Source organism: Myotis nattereri (assembly GCF_964212035.1).
Source record: "Myotis nattereri genome assembly, chromosome: 4".
NCBI lineage: Eukaryota > Metazoa > Chordata > Mammalia > Chiroptera > Vespertilionidae > Myotis > Myotis nattereri.
This window is the reverse complement of record NC_138079.1, coordinates 50629780-50645704: the sequence shown is the minus strand read 5'-3', so window position 1 is coordinate 50645704 and position 15925 is coordinate 50629780. Positions and strand designations below refer to the sequence as shown.

The window sequence follows — 15925 nt, the reverse complement described above, 5'->3', positions numbered from 1 at the left end:
GAAGAGAATATCCTGAGAACAGTCTGAGATACAGTGTATGTGTTTCACAGGGCACTGTGGAGGGTTTGGGGGCTGGGGAAATGAGACGTGAGCATCTGGACTAGAACTCTGGGCTCAGATGGTCTAGAGCAGCGGTGGACCACTGGTGGTCCGTGAGGTCCAAAAGGTTGGTGACCACTGGTCTCTAGCATGAGCAGAACACATGGGAATGAGAATCTCATTCCCAGGGGCCTGCACTTCTTATGGTAACTGAACAGGAATGAAGAGAGTAATGAGCTTAATCCAAATGATTTTCAAATGTAATATTTTTGATGAAGCTGAGAGTATTGGAGGACTAAAGAGAAGGGGCTGAGTGTCTTTCCAGCAACACACAGAGCTTAGAGGATGAATGATATAATAAACTGAAGGACTGCAACAGGACCGGGACATAACATTCAGTAAGTGTTAGCTATAGATTCCCATATTTCCTGAATCTTTTGACCACACAGTCTCCTTCACCTCCCCTTGAAAAAGTGGAATTCAGCAAGGCTTGGTTCGAGGATCCCTCCTCTCACACTACATAGTCTGTTTCTACATCTTCCTTCGCTGCATGTAGAACATCCAATATCTGCAGTCTAGGACTCTCTTCTAAGCTCTGACCAGCAATACTTCTTCAATATCTGCACACGAATGACTCAAAGGCATCTCAATGGATTCCAATGAAACTCATTATCTCTGTCCCTAAGTGCCTGGACTTCCTCCCAGTGATCACCATAATGGTTATAGAACTACCACCTATGTAAAAATTAGACTCATTCTTGACATCCTCCCTATCACATACCCCCATATCTAATCTACCATCAACTCCTGTGGATTTTACTTGTGAAACATCTTCTGAATGAATCTGCTTGTCTAATTTTCCACCTGCATCACCCACCACTTTCCAAACTCCACCATGCAACATCTTCAGTCTGAAACATGCCATGAGCCTCCAGACTGTCTTCAAGACATCTCTTCCCAGCCTCTAAGCTTCTCTAAGCTTTTCTCCCCATGACATGGGCGCTCTCTCTCTCTCTCTCTCTCTCTCTCTCTTTCTCTCTCTCATGCACACACACAGTCTCTGTTTCTCTCTCCCTGCCCCCCTCTTTCTCCACCTCCTCATCACCCTCTCATAAAAGACACCCAGTTACTTTTAGGATAAAGACAATAATCCTTTAAATCCCTCTCTGGTCTGATTACATCTTCAGTTACAATCTATACTGCTCTCCCCTCACTGCCACTTTGACCTCTCCCTGGTCCTTTAAAAGCTCATGCTCACTGCTACCATCTGACCTCTGCATGTTGTTCCCTCAAACTAGAGCCCACCCTATGCTTAACTCGGCCTCATTAACACCTAATTATGTAAGAAAACTCTCGGGGCATCCCTTAGACCAGGTCAAGGCCTCTCCATTTTGTGTTGTGGGAGTTCTTTATTCTTTCATAGCAGTTATCTGTATGTAGCCAGAAACGTATTTGTGTGATTTTACATGTATCTCTTCCCTATTACCTGTTAAACTTCTTCAGGGCAGAGGTGATATCTGATTCTGCTTACCAGTGTTTTCTCGGGGTCTACCACTGTGCTTGGCACATAATTGGCAGTAAAAATATCTATTAAATAATAAAGGAGAGAAGAGAGAAATGGGAGATACATTTATATGTCCTTGCAGCCTTTGTTATATTCATTATTATTCTTCAATTTAAAGAATTCAGTCACCACCCAATAATCTCTGTCAGGTCATTAACCAGAATAAATATGTAATCCTCATAGTCATGGCTCCAATCTAATGCTTTTAATAAAATATTTGACACATTCAAAATAATAAAATCCTTGAGTATTATTTAATGCATAATTTCAGCTTTCAAGGGATCTATAATAAGCCATTCTAAATAATTACCTATAATCTTTTCATACTTCTACAACCTCAAGTCACAGAAACAAAAGAATAAAGAAACCTCACAATGGGTCTTTTAACAAGCCTCTGGCAGATTTTTTTCACAAATTCTTTTAGAAACGTGCCTATTCTATTTTTTTTAAAGTCTTTAAAGAGAATTCTATAACTTCAATTAATGACCCATTCAGGCAGCATCCCTCATCCTTAAAAAAACATTCATTAGGCAACTATTTTGAATTATAATAAGTGACTCAAGTAGATGAAGTTAGTCCACTTGAAAACTTGAAGTATAGAGAAGCAAAAATGATAAAGGTACAAAATTAAAGAACAAGTAGACAAAAACTACACAAATCCATGCTGAAAGATCCATCATTTATTCAGTGAATCAGTTGTTGAGTGAATGATGAGTACATCGAGCAAGTTGTTTATCACAGCAACATCACAGAGTGAAGGCCTGTGAAAGGCTGACAATGTAAAGAGAAGTTATTCAAGGGAAGGATGAGCAGAACAGAGGTAGACACCAAAAACAGAGTGAACCTGGCATGGAGGCCAGAAAACAAAGTAATGTCCCAGATGGGAGGTGCCAGGGTCTGAGAAAACCTGGGGACACAGAGCTGAGAAGTGGGGTGTAGGACACATGAAAACAAATGAAATGAACAATCTACAAAAAGGTAGCAAAGGGTAAAGGCGGTCAAATATAGGAAAGAGAGTTGACTCTGGGTAGTCAACACACAATGCAATATACAGATGATGTATTATAGAATTGTAACTTGAAACCTACATAACTGTATTAACCAATGTCACCCCAATAAATTTAATTTAAAAAATAGAAGATAAAAAAAACCCTCTGATTCCCGGAGAACAACAGTAAAGGTGACAATGCCTGATAGAGAAAGCAAGTCAGGCACCTAAAAAACACCCTGCAAGAATAAACTCCAGTATTTGTGCTAAATCCTCTACTCTTTTCAATATCATTTACTTTGTAGATTTTAACTTTTGTGGTTTCACCTACCTCCATGCATTGATGTCCCCGATGGCTAAACCCCTACTTGATTTCCTCCTGATTTCAGCTCCATTTCACTAACCACCCACAGAGGCTCCTACAGCAGCTCTGGCCTGGGCAGTTACAAACCACTGCCTCCAGCACATTCTGTGCACCACAGGAAGGTGGAGTTGTGAAACACGCCTTTGATCCTCACTTGTCTTTAAAACGCCTGCAAGGATTTCTCGGCCTCAGTAATGCTCAGAATGCTGTCTGGGGATCCTTAAGAGTCTTGAGACCCTTAAAGAGACTGTGAGGTCAAAACTACAGGTGTCCCAAAAAATGTCTACACATTTTAACAGCTGATAGCTCAGTTTTGAAGATGAAATGCATTTTAATAAACACTGCCTTTATAATTATTCAAAGTGTGTGTTTACATTTTGGGGGATGCCTTATATTTTCATAATAATACTAAGGTGTTGTCTGTCTACTTCACTCTCATTCTTTCATGAGTGAATGGTGGGATTTTCCAGAGGACATATGATTGATATTATTGCAATAGGCTAAATACAGATGCAGACACAAAAATCCAGATATCGTCTATTAAACTAGATATGAAGAGTTTCAAAAATGAAAAAGAAATACCATTCTTTTTATAAAAATTTTGTTTTGGAAAATACAGTGTTTTGTTTTTAAATAAAGCATGTTATTTATGTTCACATGTAATGAGTTTACTGCTGTCATTCTTAAATGAATTAATAAATAACTGTCTGAAATTTGTCCATTTGATTTCAAATACAATAAATATCAGTAGATATACACACAAACAAAACGCTTTGAGGGCCTCCATTTTCTAAGAGGGTGAAAAGTTCCTAAGACCAAAATGTCTGGGAACCACTGGACCATCTGAAACACAGTTCAAACCTGAGCTAACATTCCAGGCCCACCTGTTTGGACGCAAGTGTGTTTCCAACCTTACCACCACTCCGTTCTAAATCAAATCCTTTGTCCCCACCACGCTAGTCTGCCCATTGTGCTCTCAATGCCACAGACCCCACTGCCTTTCACTTTTGCTCATACCTTTCCCTCTCCGCACAGTATTTCCTACCAATCCACCGAGGCAGAGCTCAAGCTCCCTTAACCCCTCCAATTCTACCACTCACAGAGCAAATGCGATTGGGGTTCTACCTTGAATTATTATCTTACTATTTTTCTTGCTTCTCCAACCAAACACAATCCCTATTTTAAGAGTATCAATATCAGTCATTTGAAAATTCTAGGATTTCTGGAAATATTATTGTCAAGATCTTGATTTTACATCCTTAGTAAAATACCCAGTGTCTGGCAATGTAACATTACCTCTAATTTGGTGAGATTAAAATCATTCTGGCTTTCCCACTGCCCTCAGGATTAGCCAGCAGTTGAAAATCCCTTACCTATTCCTGAAGCTGGTGTGAAGGAGTGGATCCTATTAGCAGCAAAATCCAGGGATTGAAAATATCTAAAAGGAAACTGTCCTGGCTCCCAGATGAAAATATCAATTGAACTCTGATCTCCTACAATAATAAATATAAGTCAAATCTGAAGGCAAACATTTCAGAAAAAAATGAAAATTACACAGGAAAACTATAATAAAAACATTAAGTCTAATAAAAAAACAAATTTTATAGGAGAGTCCTCAGAATTCATTCAGTTAAACAGAAATACAACTTATTGGGAAATATTTAAAGTCTTTTTGCATTTATCACATGAAGTATATAGATAGTTAGCCACTAATCATGACCCGATATTAAAAAAAAAAGCAACAAATGTTTTATTTTTTAGGAGTGTTGGAATCTTATTTATGAGAGCTCCACTAAGCAGAAGAAAGCATATTCATATTCAATAAATATTTTTAAAGTTTTATCAAAAGTTGCTAAGCACCATTTATTACTACTATAAATTATCCATGGCACCCCAAGTATAGTCATATAAAAAGTTATCTACTTATGCTATAAGTATAATTTCTTCATAGAGTTTTTCATAGATCTTTCCATGTTACCCACTCATTCCCCAATTTGATTTTAATATTTTTAAAGTAGTGGTTCAGAACCCCTAAAGATTAAGGACAAAATAATTTTTTCCCCAAAATCTATTTGTAGCTGACAGCCAATATTTATCCATCAAGAAATATTCTATGACTTAGCTAAAAAATTATTGAGAGCATTTTCATATGAACATACTGTATCAGTGGTTGGCAAATGGCGGCTTGCGAGCCACACGCGGCTCTTTGGCCCCTTGAGTGTGGCCACGAAGTTTCAATCGCACTGTACGTGCACGCCTGCACATGGTATTTTGTGGAAGAGCCACACTCAAGGGGCCGCAGTTTGTTGACCACTGTACTATATGAATACTAATTTTGATAACTCTGTATGCATTACAAACGTTATATCTTCTTACCTAGAGAGACAGATTTGGCAAAAATTAAGTAAATATCATCTCCTGAAATCAAGGCCTCGACTTGTGTTGTCCCACTGATCGGCACTTCTTGAAAGTTAATAAACTCATTTCCAGACCATCTCAGTAAAACGGCATTGAGCCTGGCGTGAGCCTGGGAAATGGCTAAGAACACAGAGCCTCCTCTGGTGAACAAGGCCATGGCCAGCACACCTCGGACAGGGAGTGTCTGATGCAACACGAAGCTTCCTCCCTTCCACCGGAAGACCTGCATAGAATGTTCAAATACAGAATCCTTCGCGATGAGGAATTGAGCACTTATAATAATTTAACCAGTGTCATATGTTTATTCTCCTAGAGCCTTTTATTTAGTTGAGAGGATATTTTCATACATGAGAAAGTAGCAAAACTGAAGCTTTCTCCCCTTTTTTCTGTATGTGTGTGCGAGTGTGAGAGGAGAGAGAGAGAGGGGACATACAGGTCGAGTGAATTTTAAAGCAAAGTTATTGACAAATAAGTCCGTTTCAAACACACATCTGGGCAGGAGTCAGTGACGGCAAGAAAAGGGGAAGGCCAAATATAAAAGAGAATTCATTTACATACAAAAAATTTAGAACTAGATTAGAAACTGTCTAATGCTGTAATATCATTCATAGCCTTCTCTCAAGCAAGAGAAACACCTAAACTTTTTAGTATTAAAAGTAGCAATGCATACAAGGTTTCAGGGTGAGTATTAATACATTTAAAATTAAAAGACAATCCCAAATATACAACCTAGTCAATTTCAGAAAGAATTATATTTATTGAGTCAACAATTGGGAACCTTATATGAGCCAAGCATTATTCTAGGATTTATGAATAAAGTCATATCTCCCTTTATGGATATTAAGTATTAGTCAAAGGCAAACAAACATATCAATATTTAAATAGATGCATGAGCCCTAACCAGTTTGGCTCAGTGGATGGAGCGTTGGCCTGCGGACTGAAGGGTCTCAGGTTTGATTCCGGTCAAGGGCATGTATCTTGGTTGCGGGCACATCCCCAGTCGGGGGTGTGCAGGAGGCAGCTGGTCAATGTTTCTCTCTCATCGATGTTTCTAACTCTCTATCCTTCTCCCTTCCTCTCTGTAAAAAATCAATAAAATGTATTTTTTAAAAAATAAAATAGATGCATGATTATAAAATTGATACAAGTGCTAAAGATAACAATTGAAATGATGTGATGGAGAACTATGAGTGTATAAGGAAAATAAAGGTAGAGAGAATGAAAAAATTTCCAAGGCAGGGAAAGTTTGTCATTATCTGAATTAAAACAGGTCTAACTGGAAGGAAGCTGATAGTTCTAGGGAACTGAGTATCGGTTAGACTAGATAGGTAAGGAGTCTTTTGCTAGGGAGACCACGTAATTTATCACAAGGGTCCCTGAGCGAGCAAATGGGACAATATTAGTAATTACATCAGGACAACAGACATAACCCAACACTGTGCTGAACAAATAAGGAGATATGGTTATCCTACTTACTTAGATGCATGCTGAGTATAATTGGAAATCGATAAAGTTTTGAAATGAGGAATAACTCAATATTAATTAATGTTTTAAAATATTACTCCAGCCCAGACAACATGACTCAGTGGTTTGAACCAGGTCGCGGTTCTATTCTCAGTCAGGGCACATGCCCAGGTTGTGGGCACAATCCTCAGTGTGGGGGTTCTCTCTCATCATTGATGTTTCCATCTTTCTCTCCCTCTCTCTTCCTCTCTGAAATCAATAAAACATATAAACTAATAAAATAAAATATTACCCCAGCCACTTGACTGGGAATGGGTCTGAGGAGGTCAGAGAAGAAGTTTGGAAACCAGCTAGAGGCTACTCTAATAGTGTCGGAGAGAAGTGATGGGGACCTGGATTAGGGAAGGAGAAGCAGCAATGGAAAAAAAAAAGTCTATATTCAATTATTGGAAGATATAAACAAAAGCACCTAATAATAAATTAGATGTCATTAAAAAGGAGTAATCAAGGACTCATCCAGAGCAATTGCAACTTATGAGGTTGCAATTTCCTGAGATGAAAGCAAGCACTGAACAAGTTTTGCAGAGAAAATCCAAAGTTCATTGGGGATATGCTAAATCTACAATACTTAAAATATATTTAAGTGAAGATGCTAATAGAAAGTTAGATATGTACGTCTGGAATACAGAGGGATGGATAGCTACCAATAAATTTGGAAGATTTTTTTAAAATAAGCTGTAACTAATCAGTATGCATATTCTACTTTATTACTTTCCCCCAATCAAATTATGGTGTTATTTTATATTAATCCTACAGACTACATATTTGATGAGCTTTAATTATAGCATTAAAAAGAAAAAAGTTCATTTTAAAAGAATCAAACCTGTGTTAATGCAGAATCATTTCTTTGACTTGCAACAATTAAATAATCTTGACTGTCTGAAGTAAAATATCTTACTTGAGAACTTTCTGAAATAATTATTGTTTGTACCTGCAAGAAAGACAGAACAATAGGAATAAAAATTTAAAGTAGAATAACTAAAAAAGGATCTGAATACAGTAATTGTATGAGTCAGTATTTGAAGTTCAAAATTGGAAAATCCTTCTGATATCTAGATATGCCTAACTAGAGGTCATTTTAAGAAAGACAAAACTATCCCTAGATTAGGACACCTTGCTCAAATGAGTATCAACTTGCCAAAAGCCCTTTTTCACATGACCACAGACCATGCATTAACTTCCATTTAGATCAAGCTTACAAATCTAATTTTTCTTTTAAATAAAGCAATCTACAAAAAAGTAAAGTTTTTTGTTGTTTGTTTCTTTTACCAGGAATAATTTGAGTCCAGATGTGAATGTATACACACTGTTAACAGAAGGCTTTTCTTCATGTCTTCCTTCATGAGTAATCACAAAGTAGGGAGAAAGTCCAATCTGAAAGGCCTCACAAGTTTTAGGATTCCCTATATTTAAGTCCTAGGATATAAGGCATAAGAATATCTGTAATTCACAACGTAGCCAACATTTACATGCACATCTTATTTTGTCTACTGTAAAATAAGCGATGCTTACCTCAAGTGGAATAAAAACCCCTTGCCATCGGTAAACAGTAGAAGACACCTTTCTTAACATTACACCATATATTGAATCTTCCAAAGTAAAGAAACACCAGCCAGAAGCCGAGGCATCGAAAAAACTTTGAAATATGGAAAACACAACATGCATTCCCCCTGAAAAACATATATCATAATTTACAAGTGTATAATTCCTCCCAAACTTTATCAATTCTGAGTTTATTATTCAAACAGTGAAGCCCATTCTTTATATGGCACTGAGGATATCTTCAAAGTGCAAATGCGATCATGCCACCTTATGCTACACATGCCTAGTAACCCTCCCCAATGCTTAAAGCACTCAAAGGCTTTCCATTAATCCTAGGATTAAAACAAACACCCGTAACATGTTCTTCAACCTCTTAAATGATCTAGTGTTGTCTAACTCTTCAAACTCAACATTCCCCTTATTTCTAAACTCAATGTCCATTCTAAAGTTTTTCATTTACGTTCTTTTTTTTAAATGACGCTAGAGGTCTGCCTCATTCATTTCCCACTTTTCCCCCCATGTTCCTCCAAGTAGAATCTCTACCTAGCATTTTTTCTTAGTTCAAATTTTGATATGCCTGAGAAGCATTCATTTACGTTCTCACAACACTAAGAACTTCCCCTTTAAAACATTTATTACAGCTTAAACTACACACTGATTTTCACTTGTTTTATTTCTGTCACCCATTTAAATTCTAAGCTCTGTGAGTTTAGCCCTATGCCTGGCATATAATAGGCCTTCAATAAATATCTGTGGGTGCAATAAAAGAATTATATATCATTTCTCCATTTTCAACAGATCCACAACATACAATTCAAGAGGGGATATGTAAATTTTATACATGCAATCTTTCTTGGTTATAGAATTTTGTTCTCATAAGAAATGAAACATACTCATGCCAAAGGCTGTTTCAGATATTGTCTCCCACTCCACACTCACAGCTAAATCAACGCCATTAGTACGTGACACATTTAAATATACAGTCCTGTTGGCTTCTTCGATCTTTATAGAGGTGGCTCTAAAGAAAACAAATGGATTATGGAAAGCAGAAAAAGCATAATTTCTGCATATTAAAATATATATCACAATGCTATAATATATTTAATACATTTTTAAATTTATACTAGCCATGGTGAATTCTATCCACAAATTTTATACGGCAGGAAGAATAGACTCTACAGCTCAAAAATATTCATTTATGAAGATTTTAAAAGCACAAATGTAATACTCTGATACTAGAATCATAACAAAATACTGATAGCCAGTAACTTCATGCTGCATATTCTAAAGAAATAAATAAAACTTTGTTATTTCTCACATAAAACAAAAACATGTGACAGAGAAAAAATAAGTCAGAAATTCCCTGATCTAGTGTATCAGTGAAACAAGATCTATTGAAATATTTCTAAAATATAGAAATAAACATCTTCAGCTTACAGAGGGAATTTTAAACTATAATCAAGTTAATGTATCTTTGAAGAGTAATTTATTTAGTCTGAGTAACTAAATATAATTTCTACTATTTCTCACTTTTTATTATTATTGGAAAAACAAACAAACAGTGCAAGCCATTACCTGAAAGTGTAAACTTTGGGAAAATAAGAATTCTAACAACATCATTATGGAGGACATGATTAGGTTTCTGACAGTCCCTGTTATGAGAGGACATATGGCCTCTCTGAATCTATCTGTTAGAGCACATTTTAAAAATCCCTTTTAAGATAGTCAGAGCTCAATTTCCTTCTGCATTTTCTCTATGTCAAAAAAATATATCCTGCCCAGCTGGTGTTGCTCAGTGGTTAGCACTGACCCATGAACCAGTGGGTCACAGTTTGATTCCTGGTCAGGGCATATGCCCAGGACTCAGGCTTGGTCCCCAGCAGGGGGCCTGCAGGATGCAGCCAATCAATGATTCTCCCTCATCATTGATGTTTCTATCTCTCTCTCCCTCTCCCTTCCTTTCTCTCTAAAATCAATAAAAACATGTTTTTAAAAATATTTCCTACTTAGCTTCAGAAGCGGCAATTTCCTTTTGAATAAACTATACCTATTTGCAACTGCAGAGATACTGAATAGCCCCAAAGGGGCCTGGTTTTGCAAAACTGTTATCAGGGTTCGAACACGTGCCCCTAGTCTAGCACCTCCAGTCGGATTAAACAAGGTACAAACAAAATGCTCGTCCATTTCTGGTTCCGTGTCTAATATGGCAGATATGTGTAGGGCCTGAAAACAAAATCAAAAGACAAAGTTACTAAAATATAGTCTTTCTACAACAGACAGAGAAATCTGTTAAACATTTTTGAGAATAAAATAATATGTTTTGGAAACATTACCTTTTCTTAAATTCTAATATTGATCCCCATAATGTGATAGTTACAACTATCACAACTATCACTGATACTAGAATCAGAAACCATTTACTAACTTCAAGATTTTCAACACTGTTATGTATGGCACTGAAGTGTCTAAAGATAAATACTTATGGCACTTAAAAATAACATTAAGATTAAAATTAAATTTATATATTCATTTTTGCTAACTCTTTATCCTGCTCTAGCTATACAACTGTGTTAGTCTCATTCTAGTCTAGGATTCGCTATTAAAACTTTATAACCATTGTAGGCCTTAATTTAAAACACATACACAAATGTTCATCAACAGGAGAATACATAAACAAAAAGTGATCTATTTTATTAAATGCTTCTCAGCAAAAAAATAATAATAATAAAAAATAAAAAACACAACTACTGATGTGTGCAACCATACAGATCTCAAAAATTACACTGCGCAAAAGAAGCGAGACACAAAAGATTACATACTCTATGATTCTACTTATATGAAGTTCAAGAACCAGTAAAATGAATCTTTTAAAAAAATATTAATTTGATTTCAGAGAGGAAAGGAAAAGAAGAGGGATAAAAACATCAATGATGAGAGAGGATCATTGGTTGGCTGGCTCCTGAACACCCCACACTGGGGACCGAGCCCACAACCCGGGCATATGCCCTGATCTGGAATCAAACCACGACCTCCTGGTTCATAGGTCAAAGCTCAAACACTGAACCATTCTGGCTAGGCTAGAATGAGTCTTTAATGATAGAATCTGGAAAGTAGTTTCCTCTGGGGAGAGCAAGAAACTTTCCAGTGATGGTAATGTTCAATATCTTAATTTGAGTGGTGGTTACATGAGTGCATACATATTTTTAAAGTCACTGAGACATACACTTAAGATTTGTGTATTTGCCCGGACTGGTTTGGCTCAGTGGATAGAGCATCGGCCTGCAGACTGAAGGGTCCCAGATTCAATTCCGGTCAAGGGCATGTACCTTGGTTGTGGGCACATCCCCAGGGGGAGGTGTGCAGGAGGCAGCTGATTGATGTTTCTCTCTCATCGATGTTTCTAGCTCTCTATTCCTCTCCTTTCCCCTCTGTAAAAAATCAATAAAATATGTTTTTTAAAAAGATTTGTGTATTTTATTTTTTATATCTCAAAATCAAAAACATGTTGGAGGAAAAATCATCATGTGTGTGAAAGAAAAACTTATTCCAATTTCTCTAACATTTAATTTGCCTAATGAACAGTAAGGTCTTCAAACACACTGTAAAAAAAAAAGTTTTTTAAGAAAACGCCACAACCTGGCCTGGTATGGCTCAGTGGTTGAGCATCGACCTATTAACCAAGAGGTCCCCAGTTCGTTTCCGGGTCAGGGCACATGCCTGGGTTGCAGGCTTGATCCCCAGTAGGGGGCATGCAGGAGGCAGCCAATCAATTAAACATCATTAATGTTTCTATCTTGCTCTCCATCTCCCTTCCTCTGAAATCAATTAAAATATTTCTTTAAAAAAGAAAAAAACACAAGATAATTAAAAATATTTTTAAATTTAATTTAAAACATTTTTTAAATAGCATGTGAATGTAAAGCAATGGCAAATTCATAAAATACTTCAAATTTAAATTCTTTAATATCTATATGAAGACATAACTGCCCTTGAAACAAAATTTAAAAGGTCCTAAATTTCAAAGAATATAAAAAATTAAATATGCAAATGAATATGCATTAAAAATGTATTCAGTTTACATAAACTGATCATCAATAAAACTTTTTAATTATTGGATGGACTGCTTTTAGATGAACTAGGATAAATATATTATTTTAGAATTATTATACTTTACTATATAGTGAGCTTAAAATATGTTAAAATAGTGGAATTAGCTACTCTAAATTTAAACTATGTCTTAAAAATAAAGTTTAAAAACAAAATTATTAATATATAGGAAAAGAGGTTTCTGGAGATAAACTTCTGCTAGTTTAGATCACATTTGTAAGTTATCCAAATCCAGTATTTTTTTCTCCACTGAGCTATTCCCATTCACATAGGACACCTGTGTCTGAAACAAGCAGTCTGAAGTAAGCAGTTATATTTTACTTAATGAAAACTTGACAGGAAGGAATGATTGTGCTGAGGCTTCATGACTGCAAAGAATAGTTTAGAGCTTTTTTAACTTATGGTTTATAGACATATATACTGAAGTGTTCCATTTGAATATGCTTATATTTTAAAATAGCAATACACATATTTTCTTTCTTATTTGCACATTCCACTGCCTAATTCACAGAGCAAATTTTTCCAGTTGCGCTCTCTATAAACTATATAGCATATGGCACTTTCACACAGTCATCTAACCATGTCTTTTCCTAATATCTATGCTGGAAATACTTTTATCTTTCGAGGACCTAGGGTGCTCTTCTAAGGAAATATTATTTTGTAAATTTAAAAGATGATTATTCACTGTCAGTGCAGGCTCATACTGTACCTTGAATCTAACACCTTCTTCTAAAACAATATAGCCTTTGGAAGGAGTCAGATCTTTAGACTCCGCTGAAGAATCCACTTCAGTCACAATGAACTGAACTGTCACAGTTCCAAACAGTCCTTGTGCCGGTTCCCGAACAATGTATAATACTGCAACGCTCTCTTGTACATAGAGAGCTGCTGGTTCTCTCAGAAAAAAGTGCTCACTGTTGTTAAATGACAGAACTCCAGGGCCATCATCATTAGCAAGGACAGTGATTAAGGCTGTCAAAATAAAAATGTTGAAGTAATAAATGAAACTAGAATGGCTTGTAAGTGCTGGGAAGTGTGTTGGTACTTCATTGTAAAGTGGGCTAATTCTTCTCTGGATCACCTTAAAAACAAGGGGAAAATTTCCCCGCATCCTTATGTTAAGAAATCCCTTTGTCAAGAAGCAAAGGAATTTTTAAAAGCATTATTAAAATTTATATTCACGTACGACATAAAAATACTCAGTAAGCTCGGAATAAAAGACAGTTTCCCCAACCTGATGAAGTGATACCTCTGAGAAGCCAATAGCAAAAAAAAAACAACTTCATGTTAAACAATTAGCATTGCCACTAAAAACAGAAACAAGACGAGGATGCCTGTCTTCACTGCCCCGGAGTGACCAGCCAGGCTACAGGTGTCAAAGTAATGGAAAAGCAGAGTCAGAACTGTCCCTGTTTTAGAGCCCTTTCAATCCGTTCTGTGTCCATGAGGTTTCCTCATTTTTCTCCTTTCTACCTTCTCTAAGCACTCAGCATGATAGCTAACGAGCAGTGAACCAGGATGATTTTTGGTAACAATATTAAACTGTTCCAACCAAAGAAGTATGGCTCCTATTGGCAGTCCTCAGGTGTCAATACATTTCAACTCTATGTGTAAATGCTGCTGCAATTAGATGACACTGCAACAGCTACCTTGGCATTCCCTCTCCTGCTAAAAAGGAAACCAATGCCAACTCCAAATTCAAAGGAAAGACATTTATAAATTAAATAAAACCTATAGTAACTAGGGAAATGACTTAATATTATCTTGTTACCAACCTACTTTTTCGTTTTACACACACGCACACACACGCACATGCACACACATGCACATGCACACACGAAGCATTGTTACACTGACACAGGAATTCCAAATTGCTTAACTTAAAATATTTTGTATTGTAAACATAAAAAACCATCAAGACTAATCCCTTTACATCTGGCTCCATATTAAGAAAAGAGTATGAGGGAGAGGGAGCTGGGTATAAGAAATTCTCAATTACCTATTGTATTTCCTCCCAGTTCTAGTCCAGGAGAAGGATTTGTTAAAATCAGCTGAAATTTTTCATCTCCTTCTGGAATATCATCATCAAGAATCATGATGTCAATATTTTTATACCGTTCTCCATGAGCAAAGTGAAGAATCTGGTCAAGAAAGTAAAAGAGACAGTATAATATTTAAATACACTCTGCATTTTTACAGAATAGAAAGAAATACAATATAGTTGTGAAAGTGAAATAAATGATTTGACAGGGATTTTTCCTTTTTTGCTTAATTTTTAATAATTTAAATTGACAATATTAAGTTTGGAAAGTAAAATTTATGGAATAATAGAAGGAAGTAAGCATTCGGTTAAGAAATAAAAGGCATAAAGAGACAAAGTAAAATGTATTTTAAAACACTAAATGTGTTTCAAAGTAAATTAAAACAGTGAAATACAAGAGTTAAATTTTCAAGAAGCATAAGAAACAGTCTGAGGTCACCAAGTGGTATAAATTCTATAACATGATAACCCTTCAGTATTAAATATTGCAATAAAATAATGCATTAATAAAATACAGATTAATCTTTAGAACAGTATTGAAAATACAACTTATGTGCTACAGTAAAACAGTGAAGAGAGCTATTCCACTATGTGGAAGTCTTCTGCCCTAATTTACAGTGGAAATATGTCATAGTTTATTATGTTATATTAATTTATTTATAGAGGACCTAAATCATTATCATTCTTACGGAATTTACCATTGGGGTAAAGCTGTAATCCAGCCCCAGCTGTGCTTCCAAATTCTGGGCATACACGAACAAGGAAACATGGCCAAGAGCCCCCTCACTCCTCTGGGCTATCAGTGTTAAACGTCCTTGGGTTTCATTAATTTCAAACCTGTAATAAAAAGCATACAAGCATTTTTCCTTATAACCTTTTATTGTATAAACAGTAAAGAATCTGGACCTCAGAAAAGGACTCCCATGTGGCCTTGGGCTTACCTGCTATACTGCCATTCGATTTTGCCTCGAGCACCATCGTTGGCATCAATAATAATTTGTGCAGTCAAGCCCTCTGGATCTGAAAAAAAAAAGCACTTTAATATAAATATAAATTATTTTAAAAGAACTATTTTATATAGAATTTAATGATAGTCTCTTTGAGACTACATTAATTCCTAATTTAGAGGTATTGGCAAAATTATTCAAAAGATGTTTAAGAAAATAAAGACATTAATGCTTATAACATCTGAATAAGAAAACTGCTAGCAGGAGACATTGACTTATTGAAATTTAATTAGCTGAGAAGAGTTGGAAGGAGTATAAAGAAAAAAGAGAAAGAAATGGGGGAAGAGAGGCAGGGAGTACTGCAGAGAAAAATATATGAGGGGAAAAGAGA

The 15925-nt window shown here is 36.0% G+C and overlaps 1 protein-coding gene across 1 annotated transcript in view; it reads right to left on the bottom strand.

Moving 5' to 3' along the window:
* ADGRV1 (adhesion G protein-coupled receptor V1) overlaps window positions 1-15925 on the bottom strand; it is a 459909-nt gene that overhangs the window by 330316 nt on the left and 113668 nt on the right. Inside the window, exons 40-50 of the mRNA XM_081090113.1 lie at window positions 15529-15607; window positions 15286-15424; window positions 14546-14687; window positions 13256-13518; window positions 10487-10662; window positions 9333-9457; window positions 8410-8567; window positions 8167-8313; window positions 7721-7828; window positions 5332-5596; window positions 4329-4448 (exon numbers count right to left, since the gene is read on the bottom strand). Of these exons, the coding sequence (XP_080946239.1) occupies window positions 4329-4448; window positions 5332-5596; window positions 7721-7828; window positions 8167-8313; window positions 8410-8567; window positions 9333-9457; window positions 10487-10662; window positions 13256-13518; window positions 14546-14687; window positions 15286-15424; window positions 15529-15607 (1722 nt within the window). The remainder of the gene's footprint in view (window positions 1-4328; window positions 4449-5331; window positions 5597-7720; window positions 7829-8166; window positions 8314-8409; window positions 8568-9332; window positions 9458-10486; window positions 10663-13255; window positions 13519-14545; window positions 14688-15285; window positions 15425-15528; window positions 15608-15925) is intronic.